Source organism: Thunnus thynnus, chromosome 20 (assembly GCF_963924715.1).
Source record: "Thunnus thynnus chromosome 20, fThuThy2.1, whole genome shotgun sequence".
NCBI classification, from domain to species: domain Eukaryota; kingdom Metazoa; phylum Chordata; class Actinopteri; order Scombriformes; family Scombridae; genus Thunnus; species Thunnus thynnus.
Genome location: NC_089536.1, coordinates 10054536 through 10071286, shown reverse-complemented (window position 1 = coordinate 10071286; position 16751 = coordinate 10054536). Strand labels below are relative to the sequence as shown.

The 16751-nt window shown below is 42.1% G+C and overlaps 1 protein-coding gene across 8 annotated transcripts in view; it reads left to right on the top strand.

The window, feature by feature from the left end:
- nrxn1a (neurexin 1a) overlaps window positions 1-16751 on the top strand; it is a 61832-nt gene that overhangs the window by 36824 nt on the left and 8257 nt on the right. For 5 of the 8 annotated variants that reach the window (XM_067576007.1, XM_067576006.1, XM_067576009.1 and 2 more), the window contains 11 exons: window positions 2196-2399; window positions 3626-3652; window positions 6646-6768; window positions 7204-7585; window positions 8056-8246; window positions 8585-8758; window positions 10571-10690; window positions 11624-11805; window positions 12912-13083; window positions 14051-14140; window positions 15269-15579. In XM_067576007.1, coding sequence (XP_067432108.1) covers window positions 2196-2399; window positions 3626-3652; window positions 6646-6768; window positions 7204-7585; window positions 8056-8246; window positions 8585-8758; window positions 10571-10690; window positions 11624-11805; window positions 12912-13083; window positions 14051-14140; window positions 15269-15579 — 1976 coding nt within the window. The remainder of the gene's footprint in view (window positions 1-2195; window positions 2400-3625; window positions 3653-6645; window positions 6769-7203; window positions 7586-8055; window positions 8247-8584; window positions 8759-10570; window positions 10691-11623; window positions 11806-12911; window positions 13084-14050; window positions 14141-15268; window positions 15580-16751) is intronic. The other 3 variants (XM_067576010.1, XM_067576013.1, XM_067576011.1) reach the window with 1 other exon arrangement.

Here is a 16751-nt window from a genome sequence, read left to right as displayed (position 1 = left end):
AAATAAATGAAAGATTATGAGATACTAACTCAAAGTTATGAGAATGAAAGTCAAAATTAAGAGATACTTCTTACTACAGCTACTAATACAGAATTATGAGATAGTGAGTCAAAACTATAACATAATAAGTCAAAATATGAATTTGCTGAGTCAAAATTATTATTTTTTTTTAAGTCCAGCTAACACTTACAGTACAGACGGGGTATGAAACATGTCCAAACACTGACTATTGTTTTCTATGCATTGGTGAGTGTCGATGCATCAACATGCCTTGACCCTCTAGAAAAGCATTCATTCTTATCATGTTTGCTCTCAGTACTTTTAAATCACAGCTATCACACCTTGGTGATAGTCTGGTGATATTCTATAGTTTTCTTGTCAAGAAATCTTATGGAAAGACCAAAACCAACAATGAATTCATCCTATTAACAAGAATTATGTGTAGTCAAAGCCTTATGTGCTTTTTACCTTGTTGTTTCCTCTATTTTATGTCCAAAAACTATTAAAAACACATCAATTAGACACATTGCTGCACTGGGTGACATATTACTTTATTACCATAAACACGGGCAATGCCACATACTCCATCCTGCTGCCATAAACTTGGGCACCAAAACACTCCTATTTGAGTAATAGGTTTGCTAAAAACAACAATAGCCAGCTGTTTTAGGAGATTACTGAGCTCTTTTTAAAGACAAAACTATATATTTGTGACCCATTTTAAAGATTGATGTCTTCAGTAGGAACCAGCGTACTTGGGGCTGAGTGCCACGGACAGGAAATATATAATATGACCGACCTTATCCTTTATCTACTTTGTCTGTCTTTACGGTCTGCATCTGGTGTGTGCTACAGGCATCAAGTGATGCAACGGTATGCGACACAGCCAGTGTGTTTTGCACTGAAGTCCAATTTTTTTTCTTTTCCTGACAGAAATGGGCTTCCATACTTTCCTTCTCTCTAACCTTCCTTCCTCTATTTGCCTGGTAGTGAGTCAGGTGCTGTGGTGTAGAAAATTTAGTCAGCTGTCTCCCTTATCAGAAATGTGTGTGTGTGTGTGTGTGTGTACGTGTGTGTGTGTGTGCGCTTGGATGGGTGTATGTGTGGCTGTTGGTTATGTTATCTGTGATATAACAGGCCAACCACCTTCTTTTTTCCTCAAGTTAATGAGGGTTCATTTGCATTTTAGCCAAGAGCTTTTCTCCCTTTCCTCCCCTCCTTTCTCTCTGTCTTGCTCTGTCCCTATTTTCTCTCCTCTTGCGCTCACTTTACTAAACCCTCCTCTGTTCACACTTAAATTCACTCACTTATTCTGACATGCACACACACATACACACACACTATCTCTCTCTCTTTCCCTCCTTCTTAGCTCATCAGTATTCATGAGGCCTCCCTCTCTTCCTGTTCTCTTGTTTTTGCCTTGGCTCCAACAGTCTCCCACGGAAACAGGGAGAGTGAAAGGGAGAGAAAGCAAAGTAGGAATGGAATGGAGAGATACAAGAAGAAAGAAAGAAGGAAGAGAGGGAGAGATAAAGACAACGACATAGAGAGTGTGTTTAGCTGTGTATGTAATTGGCCAATAAAAAACAGGGTCCTCAGAGGTAAACAGTTTAGCGGTCGGGGACTGGCCCCAGCAGGTAGCAGGGAGAGAAGATTATGAATATGTAAATGAGTATGCAAAAGACATTAAAGCGGGATCACCTGAGCTTGTTACATTATGACTCCAGGGTCTGGGATGTCAGCAACGGTGGCTAACACACTCACCGCCATGCATTCTGATTTAACCGGATAATAGGGCCAGCCAACCAGCTGCGGCTATTTTTACATCCTCTTTTGTAAGGCGGAGGGAGTGACGATGAATTAAGGGTGGGGAGTGATGGGGTAATTTTGTAGGAACAGGTTCTGAGCTTCAACATGACGTGGCGGGGAACGAGGGAGTGTAGCCATGTTGCGACGTACTTTGTCATGTTTAAATCTGATTCACTCAACGTCAAACTGCTGTTGTCTCCTCCCACCTCGTGTATTTTCTCCTTGTCAATCATCTTTTTTATCTTTTTTTGTGTTTTTTTTTTGTGTTTCTACTCACTTCGCTCTCCTCCGCACATCCTCCCTTCCTCTCTCACTGCGTCCTTGTCTGTCTCCCTGTCTCTCTCTCTCTCTCTTTCTCTCTCTCTCTCTCTGTGCATCATGTACAGATGCGACTATCCTGTCGTACGACGGCAGTAAGTTTATGAAGGTGCAGTTGCCTGTGGCGATGCACACTGAGGCGGAGGACGTCTCGCTACGGTTTCGCTCCCAGCGGGCCTATGGCGTTCTCATGGCAACCACATCCCGTAACTCCGCAGACACCCTCCGTCTGGAGCTGGATGGGGGCCGTGTCCGACTCACTGTCAACCTAGGTACACACATGTCCACACACACATGTAGATTCTCAAACATTATTCTAATTACCTGTCAGGGGAATGCAGCTAATACTGGCCTCTTGGCATAGGAATGTCATTAAATGTTGATTAATAATATGTTATCCCAGGAAAATAAACTTCTATAGATACCGTAATGAAAACAGATAGCACTGATAATTCTACTGCGCTGTTTATATTTGATATATTCACATGGGTTTCACAGGCTTTGAAAGAAACTTTATAGCATTTGGATTCACTTTATGGTGTATATATATATAGCTTAACTTCAAAAATACACACACAAGTGAAGGTTAGTAGTACTGTTTTCGTGTTGAACAGAGGGTCAAGCCTCAAGCTGCATTCTCTGCTCACTCCCAGTGGACCTGTGCATCCCTAACACCTTAAAACAATCAACACAAAGACTCACAAATCATACACCGCACACATAACTGCAGGAAAAACACATCCCTCTATTTTTTTTTTTTTGTACATTTCTCTCCCACAGTTCAACTGCTAAACACATTTCCAGCCTCGCTCTTTTACAGTCACACATTTTCACATTGATTGAAAAAACACATTCACATGATAACACACACAGACGCACAGAGGGGTGCATGTGTTGGTCTCTGGTTGTCTGCAGCCACGTCTTTTCTGTGGTTGACGCCACATGACACACCAAGGCATCATGGGTAAAAAAAAAAAAAAAAAAAAAACAGTAATAATAATAATCATGATGGGGCTGAATCTTCCGGCCATTTGCGGAGATTTGTGCTCTGGATAGGCGACAAAAATTGTGGGATGTGTTCGATGTCATCAGACAAAGTGATACACATAACCCATCTCAGTCTCCCGGTGCTTTTGATTGGTGACTGAATCTGTCGCCCAGGCCAGAGCAGCCAATGAGCACACAGCTCATGCTGGGACACACCGCTCTCCTTAGCTGTTCCATGTAAAGATCCAATAAAAATCCAGGTTTTTCTAGAGTTTATTCTCTCCTGGCTGAAAACCAAAGTGCCACATTTTAAATTTTGTTACACACTGTTGTAAGAAAATGCACGGTCCAGCTTGAGGTCCTGTGACAAAGGAGAGTGTGTGTTTTCTCAGCAGTGTGTGTGTGTGCGTGTTTGTAAATGCGTGCAGGGTGTGTCGATGTGTGCGTCCCCAGGGCGTGGAGAGTATGTGTATGTGTGCAGCATTAACCCTCTGCTCTGCTCTCCCTCCAGACTGTATCAGGATAAACTGTACATCCAGTAAGTGATCCTCCATCTCACCTAACCCCCCCTCCCCCTTCCTCTTCCTCCTCAGTATGTTTGTGTGTGTGCGGCAGTGTGTGTGTGTGTGTGTGTGTGTTTTTGTTAATGTCTGACTACTTTTCAATCTCTCTGTCTCATCAGTCCATCTGATCTTAATCTCTGATTCAACATATCTTTGTGCCATGTGTCTGTGTGCATATATGTGTGTATGAGTGTGTGTGTCGGAGAAGGGGAGGTGCACATATGCGTGTTTGTGTCTGCATGTTCAGCTACACCACAGGAGTGGTGCGATTTTTGCTGAGGGCCAGGGTTTTCCAGGTCGGCCATTTTAGCAAAGAAGGATAGACGGAAGAGAGGACGGTGGGGGTTGGAGGAAGGGAGGGGGAAAAAAAAGAAAGAGAAGAAGAAGGACAAAATCTGAGTATGAGGTGTTCAGGTAAAATTAGGTGCGCTGAAAAGTGGGAACTAAAGAGACAGAGTGGATAAATGCAACTCAGAGCTGCAGGCTAATTACTTCTCCTTCATGCCGGAGACAAAAGACGTGTTATCACTCTGTTTCTCTCTGTCGCACCTTCATCCCAGCGTCTGTCTGGTAGCTTTCTTTGTTTGCTTGTTGTTTCTCTCTAAACAGTACATGAGGGATTTTTGGGTAGTGTTTCATTCAGTGTGTTTAGTGTGTGTTTGTGTGTATAAGAGAGTGCATTCTGTTCATTCTGTATTCTTTTCGTTGCCCATCTGTGAGTGTGTGTGTTTTTCTGGATGTGTTTTCCTGTGTGAGAATGTGTGTGTGTGTGTGTGTGTGTGTGTGTGTTTCTGTTCATGCTGCTGTGAGTGGATCTGAATCCCTGATGAAGTTTAATTCCCTCACGTGGAGTTTCTCTCTGTCACGACCACAGAGGAAGCGAGAGAGGGAGACGAATGCTCCGTGATGGCAAAGAGGTGGTGAAATGGACGACTGCAGTTGCCATAGAAACCCTACTAGCCACACAGCACTGTTGCTATCCCGCATGTCTGTCGGACAATTTTAGACCGGTTGTCTCAATGAACATTTCAGTAGGCAGCCACTTTTCTGGCACACCGTGTGCATACAATAAATTATACATCTGATATTTCGAGGGGGAAGAAAAAATTTATTTAACAGCGAGGCGCCACTGAAATAGTCCACTCAGCAGTCAAATAAAAGCTTTAGCATTGGAGAGATTTGAGGCTTATCCAGCAGCAAAGCCATTTGTTATTTAGAGCTAATGAAATATGAAATGCTTTTTATCATTTTGTTTTCATTATCCTGCTCTTATAATCTCCAGTAGCTTCAATTTGATTTGAATTGTATTTCTCTTGCAGCAAACAATCCCTCTTCTCTCTCTGTTTGAATTGTCTCGCCTATTTGTCTTTTGGTTTAACAGCACAGATTGTCGACTGTCTGCTGACCACAGTGATCGCTAGTAGCTAAAAACTCACCATGGTGTGGTGGAGTGCACTGGCCCAAAATAGGTGCACATTTGTGTGTGTGTGTGTGTGTGTGTGTGTGTGTGTTTGTGCCATTCCCGGCTCCCAGGTTGACACAGATCACTGCCTCACTCTCACATCAGTCTGCTCATTCTTTGAGTACTCAGTTACATATGCACAAACTCACACACACATGCTCACACATACATACATATATTCTCTCCTTCACTCAGTGCTAGGCAGTGATCCATGGTAACAGGATGAGATGCTCATGCCCAGAGCACAGCTGAGTCTCCTCAGGGGAACCCTGTGTCCTCTCTGAATGCACCACACACTCTTTTAGCTGTAAAAACACACACCCATGCATTTCACACTACCGTATCCATTTTGATTTACTTCTCATACATTTAATTATGTTTGCGTGTCAGCCTGCCTGTTTGCCTCTCTCTTTCTCTTTCTACCTGTGTGTGTGTGTGTGTGTGTGTGTGTGTGTGTCCCTGCCTGCGTGCCTCCATGAGTGATGTAGGCATGCTTGACATTTTCTGCAGCAGAATCCGTTCGGGTCAGTTTACTTCTCACCTCCCCCATCATTACCTCCTATAGGTCACTGTAAGCAGACTCACTCACACTCCTCAAACCAACAGGGCTTAGAGGAGGAGGAGGGAAGAGTGTTTATGTGTGTTGGGAGGTGGTGGGTGTTGTGTTCAAGGTTGGTGGGGTGCTTGTTGTGAGTAGGAGGAAGGGGACAGTGAGGTTTTTGGAACAGTCAGTCTGTCAAATGTGTGCAGTCAACTATGTGAAGATATGAGCTGGTAGATGGGCAGAGAGAGAGAGACATCACGAGAGGACAGCTCAGCTCCTCTCATTCTGCTGCACATCAGCACCTTGGAGAGCTCTCTAATGTACCACTGTGTGTCTAGTGCCACCATGAGGCTCAATGCAGTATTGCACTCTTGTGCAAAATTTAAAAAAAAAAAAAAAAAAAAAAGATCCTGCATGCAGGCGCAGAGGCTAATATATGTTATATGTGTGGGGGCGTGAGGGTTGTGGAGCGGTTTGGGAGTCAAAGGGGTGTGAATGTGCTGTCTGTGCATGTGTGAGTATTAGGTGGTCATCATGGCGGTGTGATCTGTCCACAGATGGATTGTCTCAGCGTGGGTTTGTTGTGACTCACAGTCTCCATCTTAGGCGTCCATGGCATCCATTTATGTTAATCTTTCTGTCTGTGTCACATCATCTGTCTTGCTGGCATATCTGTAAAAGAGATCTGTCTGCCTGTCTATCTGTGGAGAGAGTGTGTTGACACTGAGGTGTTTGTTTCCCCAGGATATGTATGGTCCCTCCTTGCGCAATTTCCCACACCCCATTTCCTCGCTTTTGTCCTTAAATTTGAATTCAACCTGCCTGGCTTTCTGCTTCTTCTTCTGCTCCTCCTTTTTTTTCTGTCTCTGTCTCTCTGCATCTCTGTCTCCTTTTCCTCTCTCTGTCTGTCTCTCTCTCCACCTCTATGTGCATATGTTAATGGTGCTCTGGGCTATGTGTAGGTAAAGGCCCAGAGACCATCTTTGCGGGGTCGGGCCTCAATGATAATGAGTGGCACACAGTGAGGGTAGTCCGGCGTGGCAAGAGCCTCAAACTCACCGTGGACGACATGCAGCCTGTCGAAGGTAACCACATCAGCCTAACTTAAACTTCCTCTAGCTTTTCACCACAAAATGATACTCCACACTACACCCAGGTTTTGAGACTTATGTGTAATCTGCTTGAATTCTGTGTAAAAATGTTTTATTTGGTGAATTACCTGTTGATTCTTTTTTTATTTATTTACATTAGTGGATATATTGCTGTGAGACCAACATTAAGGGTTTTAATTCTTTTTTTAGAGAACATCTGTACCTGTGTAAGTGAAAATAGTAGTTCTATATTTTATAATTATAACTATAATTATAAAATTAGTGTGTTTTTTCTGTTACTAATAGATCTGTTTATGTATTGAAATAAACATTAGTAGCAGTATTAGCATTTGTTTTAGTTTTGAACAGTTCCACTTAAAACACAACTTTCTGTAGCCCTCATCTTTGAAGTTTACCCCCCACCACCAGGTCAGATGGCGGGCGATCACACCCAGCTAGAGTTCCACAATGTGGAGACGGGTATTGTGACGGAGAAGCGCTACATTCCTGCCGTGCCCTCCAATTTCATCGGCCACCTTCAGGGCCTGACGCTGAACGGCATGCCCTACATCGACCTGTGTAAGAACGGCGACATTGACTACTGCGAGCTCAATGCTGTTATCGGCTATAAGACCATCGTGGCAGACCCCGTCACCTTCCGCTCGCGCTCCAGTTTCGTCACGCTGCCCACGCTACAGGCCTACTACTCCATGCATCTCTTCATGCAGTTCAAGACAACCTCCCCCGACGGCCTTATTCTCTACAACAGGGGAGATGGCAATGACTTCATAGTGGTAGAGCTGGTTAAAGGGTGAGCTTTACAATGCACAGTGCGTAGTATTTAGTGAATAAGTCGACGTTTTTTGAGTTAGTGCATATAATGTAAAATGCTGTGTACAAAAATGCATTGAAAACAAATAAAAGGTAAACAAATGTATAATAATAATGTAGTTGAGTATGTGTTATAATATCTGTCCTGCAGAAATATGTCCAATGTTGCCATTTTTACTACAATTAACGTTGTCCTTGATGAACAAAAAAATTTAAAGTTCTTGACTGCCGAGCTGAAATATCAAATAAGAAAAATTAACAGGTCAAGCAGCTTTTTTTCTTCAGTCTTGTAATTACGTTTTGCAAGACAGATTAAAATTTGGAAGACAGATTATAATACCCTGAAGTGTATGACCCCATGTTGCTCTTCATCACGAATATGATTCATTTGCCTTTTCACTGCTGACTTGTTTAATCCTCTCATCTCTTCTTTCCTTGTTCCCTTTCTAGCTACCTTCACTACATCTCTGACCTGGGCAATGGAGCACACCTGATCAAGGGCAACTCCAACAGTCCTCTAAATGACAACCACTGGCACAACGTGCACATTTCCCGAGACACTAACAATCTCCACACGGTCAAGATTGACACCAAGGTCACCACGCAGACCACCACGGGAGCCAAGAATCTCGACCTAAAGGGTATGCACATACATACATTTCAAGCAGTAGCTCATTTAGGGGGAAGGGATGCACATAGTTGCACATACAGTATATACACATTAAATTCTTGGGAACATATATTGATGATTATTAAAACTATTTCTTGTTTTTTGGATTGTTGGTTGAAAACAACAACCAATTTGAAGACAGGCTCTCAGAACTTGTTGGTATTTTTTTTTCCTTTTTACAAACAAAATAAAAAATAATGGATTGATCAATCAATAAAGAAAATCATTAGTTTCAGCCCTTTATTGATACAGTCTGACAGAGCATTAGTAGTTCATGAAGCTGCCATTCATTGTGTTGCTCCTCGACAGGTGATCTGTACATCGGGGGTGTTTCCAAAGAGATGTACCGGGACCTGCCTAAGCTGGTCCACTCCCGTGAGGGATTTCAGGGTTGCCTAGCAACAGTTGATCTAAATGGCCGGCTCCCTGACCTTTTGGCTGACGCCTTGGCAACCATGGGACAAGTAGAAAGAGGCTGTGAAGGTGAGGTGAAAACACATTGGCACATGTGTACCAGTCCCATGTCCCTATTGTTTTTTCTTTCAGTTTCCATTTAAGTCATGCTCTCTGTTATTAAGGATAACCCACTAACACAGCTTTTGGTCTATTAGATGTAAATTTTACTCTTTTCTTCTTCTCATCTCTTCCTCTATCTTTGTGCACACTGTGTTTTCTCTCTCTTTTCCACTCTTTCAGCAGTTCACAGGCATCTGTGTGCATTGACTAACCATCTAACTTAATTTGCTTGTTTGCTTTTTTGTTTGGCTGACAAAAGTTACATTGATGAAAGCTGACTTGCAAGGTATATCGCTTTGTGTGAGCATGTGAGACACGTGTGTGAGAGTGGGGAAAATGTGTGTGTGTGTGTGTGTGTGTGTGTGTGTGCGTGCGTGTGTGTGTGTGTGTGTGTGTGTGTGTATGTGTATGTATGCTTGTGTTGAAACTACCCAGTGGTGTCCAGTGTTGTGTGGATCCCAGTGATCCAGAGTCAAAGGTCAGAGGTGACCTATCCTCTCCTAGCCTCACCATAGTGACTTCATCACAGTAGTGACATCACCACCGCTTGACTTGAGTTGACCACAGCTCCACCACCCGAGTAGCCAAGCAGCATGCTTTCTAACCCCCCTCCTACTGACTCCCAACCTAAACTTCAATACTCCATTTGTGAATCATTTCACACCCTTTCCTCCATGCCTCGTGTTAGAAGAGGAACAAAGGAGGACTGACGGCCAAAATACACAGGGTACGGACATGGAGCGACACGTCTGTCGCAGCATGGCCTCAGCAGAGCACCATCATTATAATTAATTGAAGCTGCTACACTGACCACGCACGTGGGCGTCGCGCGACTCATCTCTATTTTTGCGTGGTTGGTCTATTTTATTCTTTTTTCTCAGTGTGTGGTTACGCAGCCCTCCAACAGGTAAGAACTACATAGAACTGTGTAAAAAATGAGTACAAACTGTGTAAATGATTAAATAAATACCTTATTGTAGCAGAGGCAACGCAACGCAACAGTCCAAAACATCGCATATTAAAATAAATCAATCAAATCGATGTGTATCCATGATCCTGTGGTTAAAACAACCTTGGTAATTAATTTAATATAGCCTACGCTTCCAAACCCTGCATAGCCAACCGCATTATCACTTAGCAAAACTCAATATGCATGCAGTGACCGAGACAGAGTCTGTGTAGCAGGTAGAAAATCCCGCTCCGCCCCGCCTACGTGACGCGTCGTGTCCGTGCCTGGTGTATTTCAGCTATAAGATTAGAGCTTTAATATTCTCCTCCTGTGTGGTTTTAGCACGAGGCAGGGAGAGAATGGTGACAGACTGCTGAAGAGAGAGTATTGAGATGAAGGCCTTTAAACATAACTCTGCCCTCTTATGTTTAACTCCTCCTCCTGTCCCTGCCCCACTCATCTAGCCTCACTACCTGCATGCTTTCCACATTTGGCTCTTTTCACATAGCAGCACAGATTCCAGTTTAGTTTCAGTTGATTATACAGAGAATCTAACATCTTCTGTAAGTTTAAAATCTAAAAAAAAATGGGAGCCTATCCACAATATCCAAGTCTCACAATGATCTTCTACTAATACTACTAATCATAATACCATTGCAGCACTACAGACTACCCACCCATTTCAAACTGCAAAATCTTTCAAGGAAATGCGGTCTAAATATAACCATACTGTACTGACATACTGGGCTCCAGACAAAATCAAGAAAGTGTGTCTGTCTATCTTCTCCTAACTTTTGCACCCTCCCACACCGCCACGTCTCTTACTGCAGGTCCCAGCACTACCTGTCAGGAAGACTCCTGCTCAAATCAGGGAGTTTGTTTGCAGCAGTGGGAGGGCTTCACCTGCGACTGCAGCATGACTTCGTATGCTGGGCCACTGTGCAATGATGGTGAGTCTGTGGGTTTCATTTTCTCTCTCCCAGACGTGGGTGGATGACAGATCATTTCAATTTTTCATGGTGTAGACTGCAGGATGGGTTGGATTTTTATTTTACTTCTTGTTTTTCAGATATGTAAACCCCCTGTAACTGTATGTATGACCTGTGAAAAATCGAAAAAACCTGTTTGGGTATCTAGATTATAAAGCATCAGATGTAAACCTGCATTTGTAGATGACACATGAACATTGTGTTTTTACTGAGGTTAAAAAAACATTTTGATGACTCTGTCAAACCTTCATCCTTACAGTTACTATCTTTGAAGTGCAGACCCACACTAAATTGAACCTTAATCTCAACTTTTAATGTGTAGAACTGTAGGTTTATAACTGGTGTACTTGGATGATTGATTTGGAGCACACACAACAAATCAAAGCATTTTGTGTGCATTTTATCAGAGCCGCCACGTGAGGGCACTGTCAACTGTTGATTCTGAAGTGGCACGAAAACATTACCTGCACAAAGTCTTGCTGGTTATTCTACTCTTGCCTCCCTCGTCTTTACATTTCCTAGCTTTAAATGCTAAATTATACTCATCTGGCCTCACAAGCAAGAGACCTGATGATTATGTAGTCATCCTACAGTGAGTCAAATAATCATTACTTGTATTGTGAGTCAGTTATTACAGTCAGCCTCCTGCAGTGAGTTTGAGAAGTAGTTTGAAAAATACTGATTTTTTTCAATCAGTTGGAGGAACAAGAAATATGTGGAGGGCCAGTCAAGGGTGACATTTTAGAGTTGTTATTATTATTTTCCAATACAGCCATCTTGTATTAAGACAACAGGCAGAGGTGCCACCTGCAGTAGGGAACCTCTGATGATAGATAGCACTGTTTATAGCGTATAGATGTGCTTGCAATTACATTTTTTATCTGTGTGGACCAGCTGGGACCACTTATATCTTTGGCCGTGATGGAGGCGCGGTGGTTTACACATGGCCCCCTAATGAACGTCCGAGCACCAGGGCAGACCGGCTTGCCCTTGGATTCAGCACCCAACAGAAACACGCCATTCTGCTCCGAGTGGACAGTGCGTCTGGCCTGGGAGACTACCTTCAGCTGCAGATAGTAAGTACACATGCTCACTTTCAAACAGGAGGCCAAGAAAATAAATGGTGATTATTTTTATACTTGTGTACCATTTAAGTTGCTTTTCCTTGAGAAATTGATTTCTGCAACGCATACACTGACAGAATATGCTTCATTTATTAATTTTATTTAACCCTTATTTAACCAGGAAGTCTTGTGAGATACATTTGGTCTGTCCCAATAGCCACACTTGTGATTTAAAGCAAGTGTATCCCACGTCTGAAAAATGCAACTGCATTGAACTGACGCTCATTTGACACCCATCCTAATTCCGCTTTGGAGCGAGCAGCATCCCACAATTCACCACGCTCCATTGGCAGCACCAATCCAGCTGTTTGCAGTAATTAAAACATGAAGAAGTTGAAGTTTATGACATGTTGAATTCAGCTGAATATTATCATTCATGTCCAAACACTACGCAGTTATCGCAGAACCTGCACAGATGGTTGTCACTCAAAAATCTTTTCTTCTGGATCAGACTGATAAGAATAATATTGCATATCTGACATGACAATACATAAATAATTGACAAATATGTTCTTCAGCTAAAGATGTTATCAGACCAAAAACATTCAAAATAATATCATATCGTCTCTTCTATGTGAAGTAAACATACGTATTTCCATTAGTCGATTTAATGGCTTCATTAACTGTATTACTCCTCTCAGCTCCCGAATGTGTGTTTGATTGTATCTGATCGTAACTGTGATGCTGAATGGTTGATTCTACTTATCCATTCATTATGTGGAAATGAAAAACAAAAACAAGAGAGCATCTGAGCTCAATGGAGGGTACTTAATCGTTGGAGGCAGTTTGTGAAATATATCACACAAGTAGGCACTTGACTACTCGCATATCACAAGTGTGGGTATTTGGACAGAACCATTAACTTCTTCACAAGAGAGACAAGGCCAAAATGTCAGTAGTAAGTAGTTGACACAAAAACACACACTGTCACAGTCACATGGGAACACACAAGCAAATAGTGCAATAAAAAAAGGACCTGAAGGGAGCGATAATCTTGGCTCTTTAAGACAATTACATTCCTCATGAAGCATTTTCATATCTCCCCTCCTCCTCTTCAGGACAAAGGCAACATTAGAGTAGTGTTTAATGTTGGCACTGATGACATCAACATCGAGGAGAGCTCCAAGTTTGTCAACGATGGGAAGTACCACATAATTCGGTTCACCCGCAGCGGAGGCAATGCTACCCTCCAACTGGACGACCTGCCGGTCATAGAGCGCTATCCCTCAGGTAGGCCCTGCCCCGCCCACATAAGCCCAACCCACCGACCCACCATGGCACTGCCTGGCAGGGGCAGAGCTGACTACACTTTAGTTCAAATCAGCCCACCTCCTGATTGATGAACCACATCAGTGTTCCTATCAATGTTTATATATTTAAACACTGAGGTTGAGAAATATAATTGCAGCTTTGTTTTATGTTATTGTGTTTGAAATGAAATATGTGTGATCTGATATGAAACATGACTTTTTAAACCATAAAATGAGATAGTTATTACAATAGCTTGTATACTAGCCAGCTATGTTATGTTAGACCTGTTAAATAGTGTTAAAGGTAATTTATGAAAATATTTAATTCAGGTGTCAGTTGTTTTTCTCATCATAAAAGAAAATAATAACAGTTGGTGCATTTTTGGACAAACAATAATTTAAAAACATGTCATATGTTGAGTTAAATGTTTAACTAGAGAGAAAAAATAAGAAAAAGAAAAAAGTGTATTTTGTTGAACATAGATTTTGTTTTTATATTTGTTGGTTTTTATATATAAAGTGGTAATCTTAGGTAGTCGTCTTTAACACAACGAGTCCAGGCTGAAGGTAGCTGATAGCTAAAATGCTAAATGCTAGTTGTTGTGAGGTGTGTGTAAGGGTTCTTCCTGTATGTAACTCTAAACTCAGTGAGTCATATAGACAGTATGTGGCAGCTGTAACATTATTTCCCTGTGCTCTTGCAGATGTTAACCCCTGAAATGTCTCTTTAAATTAAACCCAATGAACAGAGAGTAAGAGTCCGCTCACTGGAAACATAGTGAATTCAGCTTCTCTTCTCTTAGCACATTAAGCTGATCTTAACGCCGTGACATGCTAACAATGAGCAGACCATTACTTTCTTTTCATTGCTGTTCTTTTTGTATCCAGCTCCTGTACCACGTTTGGATGTGCGTAATTACTACTGTGTTTTCATCTCTAAATTAAAGGCAACATTGATAACGAGCGCCTGGCCATCGCCAGACAGCGAATCCCCTATCGGCTCGGTCGAGTAGTTGACGATTGGCTACTCGACAAAGGTAAAAACCCTGATTAAAATTCCTTAAAACTTTGAGCTTAAAAAATACAATTTGAAGACAGTTGAATATACTATATTGTGCACCATCAACTAACATCTAAAAATCTAAATCCATAACTAAGTATTTAAAAGTTGGGCAGCTGTAGTGTGTAATACTGTGTAAACTGTAGTGCCTGTGAACGTATCTTGTTAGTGTGTATCTGATAATATCAGGTTAAAGGGACGATGGAGAGATTTAAATGTGAATAAATGAGAAAATAGAAAAGAAGTACTGATAAAAGATGCTTTATTAAGACTGGTAAATAATTTTGTTTATTATCAAATTGTAAACAATAAAGCATTTACTAAAGATTATATACTCATGTTGAAAAACAATTTTGTAATCAAATTAAAGTACATGCAAAGTATTGTGACATGTAAGAATTATGTAAATTTGAAATGACTAATAGAGCAATGCTTTTTGAAAAAATGTAAAAGGTTTCCTCCTAAACTTCAGCAGAGCTCCTTAAATTAGCCTCTAGTCCCTTTAACAGTGAGCAGTGCTAGAGCTTATAACCTGTGCATGCTTCATAGGGCTGTTACAACAGTTCTCTAGATCTCTGTCTCTCTGTCTGCCTGTCTGTTGCTCCTTCAAATACAATGTCGTGCTGCACAGCCATCACCATAGCAACCATCTGTCAGGCTTGTCTTCTCAGGGCCCTCTGACTCCTCTCATCTGCTGCCTCTTCCTCGTCCTTCTGTTCTTTGCCTCTTCCATCCACCTAGACTTCTACCGTCTCTTCACGCTCTCCCCTCCTCTTCTCTGCGTCTTCTTCTTCTGTTTTCTGTTTCTCTTCTCTTCTCCGCACTTCTTATCTCTCTCTCAGTCTCAGCCCTCTCCACGGTTCTCCACAGCTTCGATTTGCTCTGCCATGCTTAATCTATCCCATCCTCTTCACCATGGCTTGGGGGTGAATTGTGTAACACTCAAACACTCTTGTGTGTGTATGTATGTACGTATGTGACCACTGGTATGTGTGTGTGTGTGACTGTATTTTGCGTGTGTCTGTCCACCTTCTTTCCTGGTGTGTCTCTGTGTGTTTGGTGTGTGTGTGTGTGTGTGCGGTTGTGTGTGCGTGCATCTGTGTAGGTCGCCAGCTGACTATCTTCAACAGCCAGACGACGGTGCGTGTAGGTGGAGGTGAGCGAAGCGCTGGCATGTTCCAGGGTCAGCTCTCCGGCCTCTATTACAATGGCCTCCGCATCCTCAACATGGCCGCCGAGGGGCACCCGCACATCAGGGTGGAGGGCAGCGTGCGACTGGTGGGCGACATGCCGTCCTCCTCCATCACCCCGCAGTCCAGTGCCGCCGCCGGTGGCAACCGCTCTGACTCCGCCCCTTCCATTAGTGACATCACAACCACCACAGCCTCCAACAGGAAACAGGGCGCCACGCAGCAGGTCAGCGCACACATTTACTGCCTTCACAATAAAATGTTCACCTTTTTTTGTTGGTTTTACGGTTGGATATGTAACACCAGCTAAACTCATGCAATGTATGGTCATTAAAAGATTTGCTGTTCAAGTGTAATTCCTCAGATATCTTGTACATGTATGTCCTATCATCCCACTGCCATCCTACTTTGGTGCGACAACGGGTAATTAAAAAGTGTTAATTTGCTTTGATAACTTCATTTTCTAACTCAGTAAGAGGATTAACACACACACACAGCAAGGACTAGAGTAAAGATGTGTCAGGAGTGGGATTGTTTTAAACTGCACTCAAGGCAAGGCGAGTTTATTAATACAGCATATTTCATACACAAAGTGTTTTACATAATTATATTAAAACTGAAAGAACTACAGTATAAATCTGAGTCTGAAATACAGAACAAATGTCAAAAGATAAAAATAAACAGAGGAGCTCAGGATCTAAGCACAAGGTGGATACTGATGAATGCTCACGATTCATTCAAAGGCAGAGAAGAACATAAAAGTTTTAAGTAAAGTATTTTTCAGGCATTTTAGCCTTTATGAGATAGTACACAGTGGAGAGCTGACAGGAGATAAGAAGATAATTGGGGATGACGTGCATCAAAAGTCCCCAGCTGGACCCGAACTGAGGACACTGCAATTACACGGTCAGTGTCCTAGACATCCATGGCCTCGAGGACGCTTCAACATCAAAGTTTTTAACTTTGATTTAAAGATTGTCAAAGACAAATCTATTAAATGTATCTGAAAATCCCACTAATGTGAGCTGTATCTCACAGTTAAAAGAGATGGAGAATTTCTTATCTGACACAACCAAAGAATTAGTGTATCATAAGAAAACGCTGCTGTAAAATAAGTTTTACCCTTAACTGATGTTGCAGTTCTTTCTTTCAGGTAGTGCGATATGTTTTCGCACTTTCTGATGACTGGTTAATTGTATTTTATCATCTATATCAAACATTCTTTAGATTCAAAACAGAGCCAAAAACGTTTCTTCAATACAAGGCTCACATACACGATTCTTCTCCTACATTCAAATGAATGGATTACAGGGCTAATTCTCGACTAAGTGGTCCCTTTCCACTGAATTACAGGAGGAGAAATGTTTGTGTTAATGGACGCTCTAATAGCTTTTCCAT